The 19,700-nt window shown below is 38.1% G+C and overlaps 2 protein-coding genes across 2 annotated transcripts; one reads left to right on the forward strand and one right to left on the reverse strand.

Moving 5' to 3' along the window:
- Window positions 1-3,573: 3,573 nt before the first annotated feature.
- On the forward strand, window positions 3,574-6,797 carry LOC149922277 (basic phospholipase A2 acanthin-1-like). The gene is made up of 3 exons (XM_090162274.1): window positions 3,574-3,848; window positions 6,470-6,579; window positions 6,646-6,797. The coding sequence occupies exons 1-3, from the start codon at window positions 3,574-3,576 to the stop codon at window positions 6,795-6,797; spliced, it is 537 nt and encodes a 178-aa protein (XP_090018400.1).
- A 2,652-nt stretch (window positions 6,798-9,449) lies between these two features.
- LOC149922278 (CDK5 regulatory subunit-associated protein 3) lies at window positions 9,450-13,863 on the reverse strand. Its single transcript, XM_090162795.1, has 14 exons — window positions 13,747-13,863; window positions 13,582-13,642; window positions 13,378-13,509; window positions 13,099-13,248; window positions 12,931-13,019; window positions 12,773-12,862; window positions 12,557-12,693; window positions 12,325-12,487; window positions 12,175-12,264; window positions 12,016-12,115; window positions 11,861-11,946; window positions 10,244-10,449; window positions 10,000-10,171; window positions 9,450-9,618 (listed from the first exon to the last, which is right to left on the reverse strand). The coding sequence occupies exons 1-14, from the start codon at window positions 13,750-13,752 to the stop codon at window positions 9,547-9,549; spliced, it is 1,554 nt and encodes a 517-aa protein (XP_090018921.1). The 5' UTR covers window positions 13,753-13,863; the 3' UTR covers window positions 9,450-9,546.
- Between the last annotated feature and the right edge of the window lie 5,837 nt (window positions 13,864-19,700).

Consider the following 19,700-nt stretch of genomic DNA (forward strand, 5'->3'; position numbering starts at 1 on the left):
AATTCAGTACATAATCTCGAGCAATTTTTTTGAAAGCTGATAACGTATTTATATTATCAATATTAAGGGAAAAATAGAGTATAGTCTATGACTAAGTTTAGGCTGAGTTGTTAGGAGTATTTTTTATTTCGGAAGTCGTAAATAGAGTTCGTGTTAAATTTAAATTCATTGTGCACTTCATTATGGGTCGATTTAAAAATGAAGACTAGAGAGCTATAGATTACAATTTGAAGGAAGACAATTTTCAAATTTTCCCCTTCCGACGGCAGCAGGCGCTAACCAATGAAAACTGTACACAAGAAAATCCACGACTTTTGACGGGTTGCGCTCTCTTTGTGCGGGGTGCTGTGTTTGTTACTCCTAGCTACCATCTATTTTTCCGCCAAGTTTAATGTTGTCGTCTTCGCAGCGACAATGCGATAACCAATCCAACAGCTACAGAAACAGTATAGGCTATAGCTATAGTTTCACCATACCGAATGCGGCGCTAGACGAAAACACAAACACATGGGGACTCTTTCGAGAGCGAAAATGATTATGTTTACACGTGAGAGAACAAGAGGGGGGAATGAAGTGAGGGCGGGGGGTTGCGCTGGAAATAAGGTTTTCTGCTCAATCAAAGCGTGTAAAAATTATTAGAAAATAACAGAACGCGCAGAAAAGGGAGACTCGCGCGCGCGGGGGGGGGGGGGAGAGATAATACTGAAGAACGGACAATTAAACAAGGATCTGCGTCGGGCCCAAACATGCCTCCTCCTTTTTTTAATGGGGTTAGATCCAGAACCACAACCGCCTCTCTAGTACGCGTGACTTTCGGATAAGCCAAAAAAACGACCAGGCTAAAAATGAGGAAAAATCGGTCAATCTTTGATTAGAAAGCTCATTGTACGTTCGGACGGGACGCGATCCACGCGCCGAGTGCAACTGAAACGAAATCTGATCGCAGGAAGAATTTACTCGTTTAAAAATGTTCGACCAAAATACGGAAAACCTTCGCAAAACGTGGATATTTCGAGAAACCTTTGGTTAATTTCGAAAAGTAACCGTTTCAACCATCAAATAAATTTATGTGATAAAAATTTTCGAGATTTCCTCTCGTAATAAAGAGGAATATTTTTGGAAGGGAAGGTCGTGCGATAACTTTTATTGTTTTAAGAGTGTAATATTTGGTGGAACGCGCGCCAAGGATTGTCGGTTATTTTGCGAAAGTGATGCGGTGGCAATCGCGGAATGCGGATTGGCATAACCGGGAAAAATGCCGCGGCTATTGCAATTCTGACAGTATGCGTAGCGCTAATATCATCGAATCGTAAGTACCAACTTTCTTTTGAATATCTTTAATAACACGAAATCACGAGTTCCGTTGCATCTGCGGAATACGCGTTTTGAGTCTTTAAATGGTTCGAGCAGCTAGAGGCAATCGTTTGGGACTGTTTCAAGAGTTACATTGATTGTTTTCTAGATTACGTTTGAGTGTAATTGAAACTATTTAATAACTCTAAATCACGAGTCCTGTTGCATCTGTGGAATACGCGTTTTGAGTCTTTAAATGGTTCAGGCAGCTAGAGACAATCGTTTGGGGCGGTTCTTAAAAGATACCTTGTTCTTTTTCTAGATTATGTTTGTGTGTAATTAAAAATCTTTAATACACCAAATCACGTGTTTCGTTGTATCACTGTAATACTTGTTTTGAGTCTTAGGAAGTTCTTTACTTCCGCCATAATATTATTGTAAGTAGTAGGATACACGACGACGACAATTGTGTCTGGACAATACTACATTGCAATTTTAGGCTTATTTTGATAGAGTAGTGTATTTTCCTTATCGGGGGGCTGCAATCTAGATAATAACGGTGTAAATTGAGTTATGGTACTTACTGAAATGGTTTATACTGGGACAGTTACGAACGAGCAAATTTATCAACAAACATTATAAATGAGACAATGTTCTTGAATATATTTTATTAGTTCTTAGGAAAATCATCCAAGTTTCGGCTAATTTTCCAATAGATACAAACGAAAAAATTTACTAACAGACATCCTAAATGACATTACAATATTCACTTAAATTTCATTGTAGTATTTTCCAGACAAAATTTGCGAAGTCGTGTCACATCAGAGTCTTTAAATGATTAGTGCATCTAGGGGCAATCAGTTTCGGGTGGGTCTCAATTTATACCTTGTTTGTTTTCTAGATTATGCTTAAGTGTAATTAAAAATCTTTAATAACACTAAATCGCGAGTGCCGTTGTATCTCGGGAAAACGCGTTTTGAGTCTTTAAATGGTTCAGGCATTTAGGAGCAATCGTTTGTTGCAGGCCTTAAGAGATATTCTTTTCACCTCGTCAGTTTTCGAGATTATGTTTGAGTGTAATAAATGAAAATGGAAGACTAAGCTTAAATATATCTATTGTAATTACTAAACCAAATAATTTGATATTTGTTGGGTTACGATGGCGTTCATTTTCCAATTTTTGTCATGTGTTAAATTTAATATCTTTGGCATAACCTGTTATTTAAATTTCTTATAGATAATTAAATTTATTTTTCAACTTCCTTCAAAACAAATTTGAAATATAAATTAAAAAAAATAGTAAAATTTTCGCCAAGTCACGTGGAATGACTCTTCGGTAAGAGATCCTTTGGGGTAGTTTGTCGATGGTGCATTTGAAAATGATATTCGTTCGTCGTGAGTGCCACTATACAATTTCGTTTCGCAGATAAGAGTTATATCACGTTACCTAAAATTAAATTTTTATGTTGGATGAACGAATTTCAATTCTTTCCACCAGGTTTAACAGAAGCTAGGGCGTTTTAGCAGGCGATTTTTCTATTTAATTTCTACTCCCTTTAAATAATGAGATTATAATTGCAAGCAAATGTTTTTTAATACAAAACCCAAAGATTAACAATTCCTTGAAATGTCATATTTTATAATTAATTAACGTACAATCATTGGCTATAACTCATCAGAAAAATATCCAAAACCAAGACAGTTAATTTGTGTCTTTCCCTAACTCTTTTCTCCAAATAATTTTATTCTATTAATAAGAGAGTTTTTCTATAACCGCACCGCCATCTATCGGCTTTAAAATTAACTATTAGGTTGGTACTTGTCACAACGCTTATTAACTGGCTTCGCTAAATAGGATGATATCTAAATCGGGAAATTTCGACACTGAGCTCGCGATAATTATTGTTCTTCCGTCCCCATGGTAACGGAAGTGGATTTCTAGCTATACCTCCGCTTGTAACCATGGTGACGGTTTTATTGAACCCAGAAACAACCTATTTCCTCTAGGTGGTGTTCGGAACACAAATCTATCATTTTAAAGGTATATCCTTTAGCTAGGGCTATAACCCTGCTTTAGCGAAGCGAGTTAATTAATCCACGATTTACCGAGGCTAGGATAGTTTGTATTCGGAATATTTTATATATAAATGTAAAGTTTTAAGGGTGTCAATGGAATGGAAAACTTACGCAGCAATTCATTAGTTAAAAAGGAGCTCATCTTAACTATTTTAAATCCATTTCCTAGTTTGCCACGCTCAGATCTCAAGTCGGTACACATCTATGATTGGAAACTCGACCGTGGAAGTTGGGCTTCTTCCAACGCCACTAGGATTACGCCAAAACAGTTCTGGAACGATAGAAATTGACCATCAGCACGGGTTAAACCGGACGAAGTCTATTCGTGGGTTCAAAGGCCGAAGACGCCGACGCCGAAGTGTGGTCCAGCTCGCCGGCATGCTCAGATGCGTCACGGGCTGCAACCCACTCTTGTACAAAGGTTATGGCTGCTACTGCGGTTACATGGGTGCCGGTTATCCGATGGATGAAATTGACAGGTAAGACCATAGCTTTGAAGCCCAAAATTATTGTTTTCTGGGGTCCCGGCTCGTTGTCGGCGGTTCATTTGGGGGACCAAAATTATTGTTTTATGGGGCCCCGGCTCGTTGTCGGCTGTACATTTGGGGTACAAAATTATTATTTTCTGGGACCCCGGCTCATTTGGGGCCCAAAATGATTGTTTTCTGGGGCCCCAGCTCGCTGTCGCTGTACATTTGGGGTACAAAATTATTATTTTCTGGGACCCCGGCTCGTTGTCGGCGGTTCATTTGGGGGACCAAAATTATTGTTTTATGGGGCCCCGGCTCATTTGGGGCCCAAAATGATTGTTTTCTGGGGCCCAGAAGCTCGCGGTGAGGGAGAGGGACTATTTTGTGGCTCAAAACTATTGTTTTCTGGGGCCCTGGCCTGATGTCGGCGACTCTTTAAATAGAAAGCTCCAGTTAACCCGAAATCAAATCTATTTAGCTGTACTGGGAGACAGCAGGCCCGATGAGAGGGGATCCTTGCAGCCCGAGGGACCCGGATTTGAACTAACGAGATTCCCGTTTCCAGGGTTTCTCCTAGAAAACGTAAGAATGTCTCTTGGAGCCCGGAATTATTGTTTTACCGGGGTCCGGGTCCGCACTGGGAAAGAGTATGAAGTATCTCCTCCCTGTCAACAGAGAGCTCTTGGTAACCGCGATTATTTATCATTGAGACTGGAATTTTCCTCTCAATAATTTCATTACCAAGGATGGCGTTCTAAATAAAGCAAAACTCTGAATAATTCGTTGAAAAATGCGTCTAAAGTAGGGCGTACTTGAAGGAATTAAACAGTTTGAAGAATCGAATCCCTTAACCCACGTTTATAGCTAGCTCGGGTGAAGACAAGTTCATTTTCTTTTGAAATATTTGGGTGACCTTCCCGATAGCAATTCGCCAGTTCGGCGCCTCGGAGATGTTGACCGGCTCTGAAACGCGAACAAGTTTTTCACCCTATATTCCGAATCCACTAAAACCAAGAATGCATTCGGGTAACTAAGAATATGGGACTGCGGAGATTTGAAACCCCACCTTCGCATACTTTGTAGCGAAAGTTCAACTGCTTTGAGGTTTCGTGACACTGTTTCACGTAAGCGAACGCCATCTATGTTTACTTTTTGTGATTAAAAAAGGCTAAAGCATTTATGGAAAGGCCTTGTTAACTATAAAGGATGATAAAATTAGCTAAACCCTAAACAAATTTAAAGAAATTTAAAAACTTACAAATAGCTCGTACCGATAGGTCATCGAGCAAACAAAAAGACGCGAAACTCGGACCAAATAGATCTTCGAGTGAATAATTAAATTAAATTAAATTAAATAAAATAAAATAGCCAGAATTTCCAACGGTAGACCGGTTTCGTCCTATTTGGGAATCGTCAGTACCGTGCGGGAAGGCTGGCTAACCTGGCTTGCTACTATTACACCGAAAAGAGAAACTAACCCTAAACATTAAAAATTGTTAAACTATAAATGTGGCGATTTTCTTAGGGCTGAAATTGGGAACAAATTTTGATTTTTTTAAAAATTATTTTTGAGTTTTAAAATTTTATAATTGATGGATTTATAGAAAATGCAGCTTTTTTGATGATTACTGACATATCTTGTTTAATCTTTATGGGAAGATTATATAACGTAGCCATGCTTTTAATTGGAATTTTAGATTTCCATTGGTCAAAATTATTAAAATAATCTAATCAAAATACTGTGAAAACTTAGCAAATTATCACGAACTTCAGAAACGTAATCCACAGCCAATTAAAAATTAAGAACGAATTAATGCTCGCTAACTGGGTTAGGGTTATTTAATTTTGGGTGGTTAGGTTACGGATGCTTTCAGGTGGAGCCTATAAGTTAGACTTTCTTACCCAAAATTCCCTTTATTTATCGTTATGGTACAGGAGCGCCATCTAGGTTAATTACATTGATTACAGATAACCAAATCTTTAAATAAATAATTACCGAATATTTTTACTTTCCAAGTGGAAAAATTAATTTTATTTAAATATTTACCAAATTAATCAACTCCACCATTGTTATTTATTTTATTTATCTGCAATAGAGGGCGCTGTTGATTAATCCATTTAAAATCGCCCTCCTACAACCAGGAAGGGGAGAGTGGGACACGCGTTTTTACTACTGGTATAACGTCGTAATCTAACCTCCTAAAAGTTGAATAACCCAGACTGAAATTTCCGAGAACATTAAAGTCTCTGTTTATATAGTGCTTGTTGAAATAATGGAATCTTTTCACCTGGAAAAAGAACGGCCTGTTTTTGCTAAGCCTGAATATTTAAAAAAAAGGCTTCCTGTTTAAAAGGAAACACTTGTTGCATACCGTACAAGTGAAAAGTTTAAATTATATCAACAAGCGCTATATAAACAGTAGCTTGCAGGTCCTGGCTCTCGGAAATATTACTTATTGGAAATTTACTTGAAGACGTTTTATTGAAGCGTCTCTTTACGAGGAAAACTTTTTTGATACGAGTGGGAGTTGAGAGCACTCTCAGAGTAGACCAAAGAAAAAATCATATAACTCAGAATAACGGCTTTGCTAAATATCAATGTTTTATCGTTTATAATTTGAATTTTGCAGGTGCTGTTTGGAGCACGACTGGTGCTACAGTCATATTTCGTGCCCACAGTTTTTGATGTATTTTATTCCTTACGAATGGTCGTGTCTCGGCGCGGGCTACCCTCAATGTGGTACGTATATGGTAACTATTTCCTAACCGATTACCATACCCTAATTCTTGTAATACTCAATTGCAGAACTGGGCAGTTTGGCAGGATTACCGGCAGAGTGCGCTCTACAGCTCTGCGAATGCGATCGTGCGTTCGCGAGATGCATACGAAAATTTCCTTGCCCGAAAAATAAACTTGGATGTTTAAAGCGAACTTATTTACCAATATTCCGAGGTTAAATGTTATCAACAGACTAAGACTCGAGATATGGCAACCATGCATATGCTTTCTAGGTTAACTCTTAATATCATAGAAATGGTGAACTTCTTCAGGTGATTCCACTACTGCGTAAAGCGGCTCGTCAGTTTAAAATGATCTTTTGGTCCACATTCCTGGACGTTTTTGCGTTCGTTAATAAACCAATCCCACCCTGTCAGGGCGAGCCGCAAACGTGTCAAAATCTCTAAAGTCATTACTGAACTATTAATCAGCAATTAAAGCTCGCGGATTTGCAGAAACTATTATTTGCTAAATAGTGGTTGACCAACTAATCTAGAGATGACGGCAGTGCAATTATAAAATTTCGTCTGCTCTGACAGGAATTTACATTAAGTTAAATATCTAGTATATTTTTACCAACCAAGCGTGGATTGGCTTATACATTTTTAAGTATTCGCAACCGAAAACTATCGCTACGCCCCCTTTGGTTCGCTATTGAAACCTAGATAGGTAGCGGCTAAAGCAGACGCTATTAGTTTTACCATATGTAACATAATTACTCATAAGTATGCTACTAGCTCTATTTCTTCACTAACGGTTTGTTTCATAGATATTGCGCTATCCGTACCCTACGTAATATTTGACGTCATCAATCTCAAATGCCGATTATGCCATCGCACAATTAGCTCTACGTCTGATAAACAGACGGCCATTTTTTAGTAAACAAACCGGTTTGAACAACCAAGGCTTTGGAGCTAAAATGAACTAAAATATAGTGTCAAGTTCTGTTAATGTAATTAATTTGTAAATTAAAGAAGTTCTCGGAGACTCACGTTCTAAAATAAATTTACATTTTCCCACAACCTTTTATTTTCTAAAATACTCATTATTTAACTTCATCCGCACAAACCGAGCGAGTTTATAAATTCCGATAAAGCTACATTGGTCTGACTAAAATTCCGACACCAAAAATGCCTTCACAATTAGAGGTTTTCCATTGGCTTAAATACATATGTTAGTAGCCAATAGTGTGACAAACCGTTAGTAAGTTTTTTGAATGGAATAAAGGTGCAGTGGCATACTTTTGAGTAATTATGTTACATATGATACTGGCTTTTTAATATAATTTTTACATTGTTTGCTTACATTTTGATAAGTTTATTTAAAAAAAACGTTCTTATGATTTTTTAATTTGACTATTGCAGACGCTATAGATCATAGGCGCAACATCGAAGAAGCTAACGCCGTTACGCCACCTAGACTCTTTTTGGTTTCAATGGCGAACCAAAGGGGGCGTAGCGGTAGTTTTCGGTCCCAAATAATATATGTCTTAAATATAAATATCTATATACTCATATAACTTATGGCGTTTTTCTTTGGACTACTCTGATTGCTCCCAGGGTGCTTCGAAATGTCGATGTGGGTCCCATTGAGTTACATAAAATATATAAAACTTTTCTATTCCTTTCTTTCAAATTTATACACAAAATTTTCCAGAAATACCGCTAGTAAAAACATCGCGGTTTTTATTGGTATATCCTTTAGCACGAATGATAACGTCAACTGCAAAATTTGCTTTATGCGAGTGGGAGTTGAGAGCAGTTTCGGAGCAGCCCAAAGAAAAATGACGCAAATGTTATTCGCGTTGAAACACTCCATATGCAATTAAATTTTTACATTTTACATTGGCTGGCGGAGTAAAGCAGCGGTAACTTTTAAGCCGTGATGAGGAGTATGCTTCCGCGGGAAATTCATGCTCGTTGATTGGAAGTTTGGAACTCGCGTCGAGCCTGCTAAAGTATTTGTTTCAAGAAAGTAGTTTCTTCCTCCATGCTTTAGTAAAATTGTAGTCGTTTTAATATTACTTGTTTCAAGCGCGAGCCCCAGCAATAGGGCTGTAAATATTACAGAATGTGACAAGCAGGATCTGCTATCATGATTTCATGAGCTACTCGATTTTCACCGAGATATTTCAAACTCCTGTGTGGCACTATGGTTTGACCAGAGAAATTTAGTAGGCCATCCAAAATGCTATAACAAAAGCCAGTTATGATCTCTCCCATAAGTAAATGACGCCAAAGCCCCTAATCTCCTAGTCATACTGTATACTTTTAGTTTATCAGTATGCAAATTGTAGAAATGACTGGATTTGAATATAGGCCAGCCCTAACACTTTTACACAATTTACGCAAAACCAAAGATTGTCATTCCTTGTAGATAATACACATACGCAGCCAAGCACAATTTTGCTTTAAGGTTATCATCATAAGTCTATAATTACATCCCTTAAGTGTGTCAGTGGAAATGATAAGATAGTTATGCGTGGAGTGACGTAGATATTGACGTCATATCTAAAAAGATAAGCGCGCCTCTAGTGAGAAAAATAAAAAGTAATAAGTGCTACGCCTAGGCACGGTGCCCCGCACGCGCTCATTATGACGATGAGGCAAAGAGTCTGATTAAGGACTTAGTCTGAAGTCCACCAAAAATGGGTGGTCATTCTAGAAATGGCTGCCTCTCAGTAAAAATTGAACATGCATAGATAGGGAATTAACATACTTATGTGAAAAGATAATTATAAACTAATGTTATCACCAATGCCTTGTAAAAAAGCCATTGAAATTAGATTGTTGAAAACTTTGTAATAACAAATAAAACTTAGTTACAAAACATTTTCTTATTTATTTTTGTACAAATTGTGAATACAGCCTTATATACATTGCACCCATTGAACACCGGCAAACCGAAAATTATAAAAATCAACAAATTTCACATGGCATTTATACCACCCAAAATATTTACAGGTCTATCTTTGTATTTCTTTGAAATATCACTCTCAATCTAGAATAAAAATATTTGATAAAGAAATTAATCACATTTCGCTATGTGTTTTGGGCATCTTTATTCATGCAGGGTTGCCACAGTTTTTGCAATTTAAATTTCCTGACTTTTCCAGGTTTTCCCTGACTTATATTTTTCCAAAATTTTGTATTTTTTATAATTAATTTTAGTAAAGGTTTCCTATTTGCAACTGAAATTAAATTTCCTGACATATCCCTGATTTTTAGACCCATACTTAAATTCCCAGACTTTTCCAGGTACCAGGGCCTCAAGTTCATGGGTCATTAAAATAAATCTTTTATTGGCCCATGTTACCATGTTTCATCAACTTCAACAAAAGAAAGAGGGCAAACAACACAGGAATACATAAAAAAAACATACCTCTTTTTGAAGAATTTTGGTCTTCTCCACGATAAGATTAACTTTGGGAAGTAACGACTTTTGTTCCTCCTGGGCTTCCGATTGCTTTACTCGTACAGCTTCTTGTGACAGCAACATTTTTTCAGATGAGTTGAGTTTCTGTTGCAAATTATCTACTAGTCGGTCTACGTACCTGTTAAGAAAACAAAGAAGTGCATTTTATTCATGATAAAGTTGGAGATAATATTAGGATTAATGGCATTACTTTGGTGATTCTTGGATCAAATATAAATGTTGCATTTTCAGGGTAACCATTTGAGATAAAACATCATGCACTAGTCTTTGCATTCGGTCTAAAGAGTCGGATGTTTGTAGTTGAACGATCTGAGGTGCCGATTGAAATTGATTGGCTGATAAAACGTCACTTTCCATTTGCATTTCTAACAATCTTTGTTCTATAAAGCCCTCCAACTGTTTACAGGACAAATTATTACAACTCTACAAATATATTTTATTGCTAATATTGTTCTTAAGTGATTATTTTCTTTATAGTTGGGCAAATCTTTTTGTGGATTGGAAATGTAATTAAAAGGAATTATTTTTTCGCTTAAATTGGTTATTTCAATTGAGAGACAAGTTGTGGGGAAACATGGGCTGGTTTGAATTTTGCCTGGAATTAGCATGATTGAACTTCATTTCAATACTAGCTGAGTTGGTTAAGACAACATTTTGTTATAAAATATTTATCAAGTTCTATTTGTGCCCCATAGCTTGCATTGTTAAAGTGTAACGAAACTTTTGCAGGATTAAAGTTATTTTCTGATCCCAAAGTTACTGCCACCTAGGAGCAACAAACACAAGGAGAACACAGCTAGAATTTAAACACGCTAACGCAGTGTTGTGTACAAATTTCATTGGGTGATCATTTATGCTGAACGTTTTACGGAAAGGGGGAAGACAATTTCTGCATTTTCCCCTTCCGACGGCAGCAGCGCTAAAGAGTCTAACCAATGAAAACTGTACGCAAGAAAATCCACGACTTTGTATGGGTTGCATTCTCCTTGTGTGGGGTTCTGTGTTTGTTGCTCCTAGCTGCCACTATTATCGTTAAAAACAATCATAGCGTAGAAACTTTTGATTTAGAACATAGTTGCTACCTAACTTTCAGATTCAAATTCCATGATTGTTTTAAGAGATTTTCCCTGACTTTTTAAGGGAAAATTTTTTATTTAACTTTGTTTATAAGTATAATTTAAATCAACTTATATTTCAGTAAAAAGTTTATTGCAATGTTACAAAATTAGCCAAACTTTCAAGGAACTAAATGATAATCATAGAATTTGTCATAGATCAAAAGTAAAATTACCTTCAAAAAGTGTCAAGATAAAATAGAATTCCTAGACTTTTTACAAATTCTTAAAATTCCCTGACTTTTAGGCCCATTTTTAAATACCCTGATTTCCCTGACGTGTGGCAACCCATACTCCTTTAAAAAATGAAGCTAAATAATTGTCAATGAAAATCCATTTTCAATAGAAAGTAATTTAACAAGTTAGCTTGATATAATGACCGTAAATCATATTGACGTCTAATTGTTTTGGTTCAAAATTCCTCCATTCCTTCAAAGTTACAATTTACCCACTTATTACTGGCCTAAAGGGAAATGTAGCACCCTGTGTATCCCTATAAACATGGGTACTTTAGGCCCTCAACACAGTAGCATTGCAACCAACTCCCTGAGTGGAATATAGAAGCTCGTGATTTTACTTTAGTGATATATGATGTATAGTTTAAAAGTAATCCAAAACTTTAGCTAGAAAATTTGTATCTGTAAGCCAATTGTTACTTTGTATCTACAAAAAAACAATTCTAATTTACATACCTCTCTAAGGTCGTTTAAAAATCCATTCCTAGTTTCTTGATAATCCAACACGCAAAGAGCGTTTACGCCTTTAGCGACTTTACTTTCTAGAATCCAATAGTTAATATTTCTTAAATTATGCCAGCAATAAATAAAATGCAATATGATAAAAATACCTGGTGGAATTTCCGCAGTTTCTGAAGGGAAATCAAAGTTCGACTCGGAAATTGCGGGCGAGCCTAGTTCAATTATCTGATCTTCATCCCCAAAATCAATCTGTAATCGTCGTGGGTTTTAGTTCTACAATCCAGCATTTGCATTTGTTCCATGATTACCTTTTCTACATGAACAAAGTCGCCATTGGTTATGCTACTCGAGGTTTCATCACCAAAGTCAATTCCACCTGTATCATCCCCAAAATCAATCTGGAGGAATTGAAAAATTCAACAACGATATTTAATATAAAGCATTTTCTCAGACAATACCTCTTCTGAACCTCCATTTTTGCTTTCAACATCGATAGGGCATTCTGGTTTAATTTCTTCAACTACTTCAGGGACTTCTTTATACTTGTATTCATAAACTGTGGTATTCCCCTTATCTATTATGTGTTTCAACAATGGCAAACTGCACTTGGCTATTTCTTCACTAATGGGAATTAAATATGAGAGATAATTGTTTGTTCTTCTGATAAGACTTTATTATATTCTTACGTACTTTCCGAGGGTAAATATTAAAAAGGCAACGTAAAATTCACGAGCTTCTTTTAAGGCCTTTGAGCTGTCCGTAACTTTGTTAAACGCCTCAGGAAGATCCTTCAAGAGTTCCAGGAGTTCTTTTCGGAGATTTTTACCCTTTTAATTATTTAATAATAATTAGATATTTATTATTTAGGTTTCCTTTGGCGTAGAAGTGGTTTATGCTAGAAATTACTTCAATTCCAATGTCCTTGCAGGCTGCCAAATACTTATCTTTCATCTCTTGGGCCATCTTTCCATACTCTATTTCTTTTCTTGCACATTCCTGGAATATTAATATATTATTAAAAAATATTCATATTTCATAAAAATTGAGTTACAAATGGAATTAACCTCCTGAGTTTGTTGGCATTTGGCAATTTGCTTTCTGAGTGACGGCACTTCATAGCTGATATTCCTACTTAACATCTGGGCCACTTCGGCTTTGAAAAAAATAAAGAAAAGGTACATATCAAGTAATTTTTAAAAAGTGTAAACAATTTTATTGTGAATTAGCAATACCTAAATATATATTATTGGTTTCATAGAGCCGAACTATTTCTTGCCAATCTTTCATACGCTGCGATGAGTACTGACCAAATATGTTTTTAGAGTTCTTCTCTGTCTCCCTCAATATTTCAACAATTCTTTGACAATGAAAATAGTTGATATCTGTAGGAATGAAAAATACGTTAATGTAATTTTGGGTGGAGGAGGAACTGAATTAATTCCTAATAAGATAATAACTGTATTCCACATATGACAATATACATATTTAGGTAGTTTTGAAAGATTACGCACAGCTTCCAGCCAACAATTCCTTGATTTCTTGAACTTCAGGCATGTCTTCAATGGCATTATTTATTTTCTTTCTTATTGTTATCACGGTATCTTGCCAATCACGATTGCAATGTCTGCGGCTGACAAGCCAGTCTAAATATTCCAGTATTAATCGTTTTAAGCCTTTCAAACTTTAAGTTATTTCAGAACGTTGCGTATAGATACCTAGAAGCTTGTTGCTGTGAATATCAATGGGAATGAAATTTTCCCTTGCTGGAGTGTGACCCTAAAATTGAAACCAGTCTGTCTTAATACATGCTTAACCAAATTGTTGTTATCATTAAAAAACCATTCATTTTAAACATTTATCGCATTGTTTAAATTGCTCACCTGCATTTTAGTTATTCAAAAAAATTTCTTCACTCTTTAGCCACGTATTAAACATATGTTATGAGAAGTAGCAGAAGACAGTAGCAGCTTTTTTTTTAACATAAATGGTGTTGGTGGTGGGTGGTGCCAGGCCTTTGACACCAACAACCAAAGAGATGTGGCAGCAAATAATTATTGTCCAATGCGAATATTATGAAAATAATCAGTTATAAGGTACTCGCGACTGAAAACTATCGCTACGCCCCCTTTGGTTCGCCATTGAAACCTAGATAAGTAAAGGCTTAAGCAGACGATATTATTTTTTCCTTATCGTTTTTGGTAAATTTGATTTTATAAATAATGATACTTGCATTTTAATATAATTTTGGCATCGTTTGCTTATATTTTGATAAGTTAATATAAGAAATAACGATCTTATGACTTTTTAATTTGTAGTAGACTCTAGATCATAGGCACAACCTCAGTAAAGCTAGCGCCGTTACTCCTTGGACGTTTCAATGTTCCTTTTTCCATAGATCGGACTGACTCAACTGAGATTAATTTCCGTCAACAACGGCGTCAAATGGAAAACGCTATCGGTTAATTTTTCCCACATTTCATCTAGATTGCGACTCGTTAAGTAAAGTTACCAATGAATTTCCTTGTAACATAAAATCTACTTAACTCTAAAAATTCAACTATTGTCTTTTGCTAGTTTAGAGCTTGCCAATGATAATTATCAATCAATGTTTAAATTTAAATTTGTTACTTCAAATAAAGCCACGTTCACACTAGACACTTTGGAAACGTTTTAAAATGGTTTCGAAAGATCAAATAAAACATTTTCGACGACAACTGTATTAATAGGCATACGATAAATACATTCGACACCAAATTTTACTATTTGATCTCAAGGGCGTATTCAGGATTTTATTTCAGGGGGGGTTTTGAGGGAAAATTTCAAGGGGGGGTGCTGACGGAAGTTTCACTGATTTTTATTAGGCACCCCCCCCCCCAGTCAATCAGCATTTCGGGGGGGGGGTTGAACCCCCAACCCCCCCCTCAAATACGCCCTTGTTTGATCTGTTGAAACCATTTTAAACCGTTTCCAAAGTGTTTAGTGTGAACGCGGCTTAAGTCTCAGAAAAAGTCGCTTGAAAAACTTGTTTCACTTGAATTAATCCTCCCGTCGTCTGGGTCAAAATGTAACACTTCTCATTGGCTTTTAAATGTAGCGAGATATCGAAGATCGATGACTCTGGTAACGAAAGTCTTTCCAGAATACGAAAATCTTCAATTGTTGATCTCGATCGAACTGGTAAACTTCGGAATCGTAATCGAATTCGCGACTGAAACGTGTCTAGGTGGCGTAACGGCGCTAGCTTCTCCGAGGTAGCGATTAAGATCCAGTGGCGTAGTGAGGTTATTTGGCGCCCAAGGCCATAAAATTCCTTGTTTTTAAACGAAACCAAATCATTATCAATAACAAAATAAATATTAATTTAATTGATATATTAAAAAATTTTCATGTTTCCAATACCCGCTTTAATACTTAAGGCGCCTCTTTGGCGCCCCCCTGACCGTCGGCGCCTGGGGCGTATGCCCCCCCTGCCCCCCCCACTATGCCACTGTTAAGATCTAGCGTCTTTTATAGTCAAATTAAAAAGCCATAAGAACCTTAAGCAAATCGATGCAAAAATTATATTACAATTCAAGTATCATTATTTAAAAAGTCAAATTTACGAATAACGACGGGGAAAAACTAATAGCATCTGCTTTAGCCGCTATATATCTAGGTTTCAATGTCGAACCAAAGGGGCCGTAGCTATAGTTTTCGGACGCAAATAGACTCGATCGTTAACAGAATAGGGGCTCAGAGCCCCCAAGAAAGAAGATAAACGTTGCGACTACGCTGAGTAAGAGAAATGTGGGGTAGCGGAGTGGTTAGCACTTTCACCTCGTAACAAGAGGACCCTGGTTCGTTCGCAGCTACTGCGTTGAGTTTGCAATTTCATAATGGTTAAAGGTGTTTCCCCAAGTTCTTCGGTTTCTCCTTCAAATAAAAACTTGTAGAGGTTAACGGAAATAGTAACTGTAGGGAGCTGTTGGCTCGCGTGGCATGCAGGGCTTGCCACCACCCTCCTACGCATTGTAACCCGGCCACCTGAATTAAGGGCTTAAAAATTCGCTTGATGACTTAGGCCTAAGGTGGTGCTTTGGGTGATTAGTCTAGCTGATTATTATTATAGTAGACCACACTTTGAAGCTCTCTGGCGCTTTTTTAACTCATCGTAGGAAAATGGGGGGAAAACAGGCATACTACAACTCCTTCAAATTTTTGCATAACCTTTTGAAACACCCTGTATAGTTCCCCTTCTTATGTGGTCATTTCAAATTTCTAAATATTATGATTTTTGGTAAATGGTGATGCTCATTACGCTACAGTGTGCCAGAATTACTTCTTAAAATTGTCTTGATTATCGATTGCCGTAGCTCACCAGTGAACTATGAACGGTTTTAAATGGCACTTGATTGTGTTTTTAGGATGAAAGGTCTATAGGTCCTATAGCATAGGAGCCTCTATTTTTAGCGTCAAAAGCGGAATTCGTACGAGTGAACGTATCCTTCGTACGTTCCTCCTAATTTGGTGGAAGATTTTTCGTGATAAACAACTTACGGTGTAAACGTGGGAAAAACTCTGATCGTATTATACCGGAGTGCAGATTCGGTAGCGAGTTCCAGTCAGGCACTCATGTGAGTACAATAGAATTTCGTCAGGGCTACGTCTTTATAAAGGGAAGGATGTAAGAATTCCCCCGTAGTGAACTACGGGAAGGCGGCATCAATGCCAAGATTGAGCGCACCGTTATCTATGAAAATGATCGAGTTTGACTGTCATGAGGCGTTTGACAAGTTGACGCGGAACGAGGGAAGGCCAATTGACATTTTGAAGTACCCAAGTGGTGCTTAGATCACACAGGTACCCGATCGAGGTGGGAAAGCAGACTGTACCATTTCCAAATTGCGCATTTTCGCCGCAGTCCACGGCGATTGGATCTGTGTAGATCTATTCCTATGTTGTGTCGGAGAGCAGACGATGGAATAGACGACGTTATGTTGTTGGAGAAGTCAGTCTTCACAAGATGGTTAGAACAAAGATAATATAACTACGTACCCTAGATTGGAAATCAAGCTCCTTGAACGTAATGCAGGCTCTTACTGAGTTCCCGGCAGAAGTCGGAAAAAACTGCCCCCATTGAGCCGCTGCTGGCAGGTCTACCAACATCTAGTTAAAAAGTTTTAGTGAAAATTGCGCTGTGGTTTTTGACTTGCGGTTTTCAAGATACCAGATATTTTTGCGCTATATTGTTTTAAAACAATAATGGATCATGCCTGTAGCTCTAAAAAAAAAATTCTAAACGAAAGAAAACTATAAAGGTGAGTAATATAATTTTGGGTTATCTATTGAAATTCCTTATTTCTCACCCTGCTATGGAGCCCGATTTTTCCGACTTCCGGCGCGAACTCAGTAAAAGCCTCACGAGAAAACGGGCTATCGAGAAACTAGGGTACGTAGTTATATTATCTTTGGTTAGAACGAATTTTCACCAACTAACTTTTGCAATCGACCTGAAATCGGCGTAACGTGAGTAGAAAAAGGAACTGGCATTTGCATTAAGATGCTAAATTACGTAGAAAGCTTAGAGCACTATGAGCCTGGGAAAAGATGTGAGCGTACTACGATCTCAGTGATGACGTTTTTCACTCGATGATCTCAAATGCTCTCGTAGTGCTAGCGATGAATTTCCACACTCCGTTGGCAATCTCAGAGCATCTCATGATGAGATTCGCGCATTGCACTGGCTACTCACTCCGACCAAGAGAAACGAAAAGTTGGTCTGAAGAATTCTCGGATCAACAGATCTGGAGCGTGTTTTAACGTTGTTCCGTGGCGACCTTTACTTTGAACCGTGATCTCTTTCAAAGAGTTCCGAATTTGAGAGTGATTGGTGAGCACTCAATTACTTTAAAGAGACTCCAAAGTTCGGTGGCAAAAAAAAGAAAATTGAACATGCTTTTCCTTCCCCCCAACCAAGGATAATAGGGAGAGTTTCGTTTGGCCGACTTCTCATTTGGCCGACCACAAAATACACGTTACGCCGACTGTCCATTTGGCCGACTGCACATTTGTCCGACTGAGAAGTCGGTCATATGGACAGTCGGCCAAATGGACTTCTCATTTGACCGACTGTCCATTTGGCCGACTGAGAATTCGGCCAAATGGGCAGTCGGCCAAATGGACAGTGCATTAGACCGACTGCTCATTTTTCCGACTACTCATTTAGCCGACTGCTCGTTTGGCCGACTGCTCGTTTGGCCGACTGCTCGTTTGGCCGACTGCTCGTTTGGCCGACTACTCGTTTGGCCGACTACTCATTTGGCCGACTACTCATTTCGCCGACTGCTCATATGTCATTTAGACGATACTAGGTGCGTTTGGCTAGGTACTGTCCTCTAGGTCGCGTTTTAGAAGGCCCAGCTTGGTTATAAAGAACGGGGCTGGGGGGGCGCCGGTCCGGCCCCCCAGCGCTCTAGCGAAGCGAGTGCGCGGCGCCGTCAGGCGCCAATACTTAGAATACATTGCCCGTTCTATAAGTCAACCTAACACTAAAGACATAGATAAGGACAGGCTATAGTATAAGAGTCAGTGAAATGAGCAGTCGGTCAAATGAGCAGTCGTTCAAATGAGCAGTCGTTCAAATGAGCAGTCGGCCAAATGAGCAGTCGGTCAAATGAGTAGTCGGCCAAACGAGCAGTTGGCCAAACGAGCAGTCGGTCAAATGAGTAGTCGGACAAATGAGCAGTCGGTCAAACGGGCTGCTCATTTGGCCGACCAGAATTTCAGCTAAAAGAGTAGTCGGCCAAATGAGTAGTCGGCCATATGGTCTGCTCATTTGGCCGACCGAAAAGTCGACCAAATGAGCTGTCGGCCAAATGGGCATTCGGACATATGAGCAGTCGGCCAAAGGAAAAGTCGGTCAAATGAGGAGTCGGCCAAATGCGGAGTCGGCCAAATGCACCCCACCCGGATAATAGCGCAACCCCTCACTCGGCCTTGGCAGAGGCGGGCACAGACAACGGTAAATTTCGCACTTTACGGACTTTATACACATTTGGCCACCGAACTTTGGAGCCCCTTTAAATATAAAGGACCCCACACATTTCCTAAGGAAATTGTCTTTCGGCTAAATTTTCTGACATTCGGGTATGTTATACTTTCGGGCATGCTGATCAAAAGTGTCAATAAGCCCGAATTTCTATAACCAATATTCTGGCAGTTAGAGACGTCCAAAAATCGAACAATCCATGCTAATTATCTATTGTTTTCTAATGCACATTTTTAATTAAGAAGTGTATGAACTGAAGTACGTGGGCTAACCACTACACCAGAATATTGGTTATAGAAATTCGGGCCTATTGACACTTTTGATCAGCATGTCCGAAAGTATAACATACCCGAATGTCAGAAAATTTAGCCGAAAGACAATTTCCATAGGAAATGTGCTGGGTCCTTTACCGAATTTTTTCGTAGAAAACCATGTGGATTTTTTTTAGAGAACCTAGTCGGCATCGGACCCCTGGGGTGATTGAGATGTCAATGTCTTTAACCCTAAATATCTCGAAAATAATAAAGTCCTTTCAAAAACCGAGTAACATTAAATTGCTCGCATCGAGATGCATCTAAATCTAAGTTTCATGGTAATCGGTGTCAATGACTTCTTCCAAGTGGTTAGTGCACTAACCATGAAACCGAGAGAGCATGATATCGTCTAAAAGCAAAAAGCACGTAACTTTCCAAAAGGGCATATTTAAATCAATGTATTATGTTACATATTTTGTGATTTCCTCTTTCAGGCAACAGTGGCTAAACTAAATAAACTCAATTTGAACCACGCCACTGAGAAATTACTGTT

This window comes from Leiobunum rupestre, chromosome 11 (assembly GCF_980474605.1).
Source record: "Leiobunum rupestre chromosome 11, qqLeiRupe1.1.hap1, whole genome shotgun sequence".
NCBI classification, from domain to species: Eukaryota; Metazoa; Arthropoda; class Arachnida; order Opiliones; family Sclerosomatidae; genus Leiobunum; species Leiobunum rupestre.

Excerpts from the sequence above, each read along its gene's own strand:
- LOC149922277 (XM_090162274.1), top strand. The coding sequence starts at position 3,574 with ATGATTGGAAACTCGACCGTGGAAGTTGGGCTTCTTCCAACGCCACTA. Across the intron at positions 3,849-6,469 it reads CCGATGGATGAAATTGACAG|GTGCTGTTTGGAGCACGACT; the intron begins GTAAGACCATAG and ends TGAATTTTGCAG. Across the intron at positions 6,580-6,645 it reads CGCGGGCTACCCTCAATGTG|AACTGGGCAGTTTGGCAGGA; the intron begins GTACGTATATGG and ends ACTCAATTGCAG.
- LOC149922278 (XM_090162795.1), bottom strand. Across the intron at positions 13,020-13,098 it reads AACCAATAATATATATTTAG|CCGAAGTGGCCCAGATGTTA; the intron begins GTATTGCTAATT and ends TTTTTTTCAAAG. Across the intron at positions 10,172-10,243 it reads TTGATCCAAGAATCACCAAA|GTACGTAGACCGACTAGTAG; the intron begins GTAATGCCATTA and ends TTTTCTTAACAG.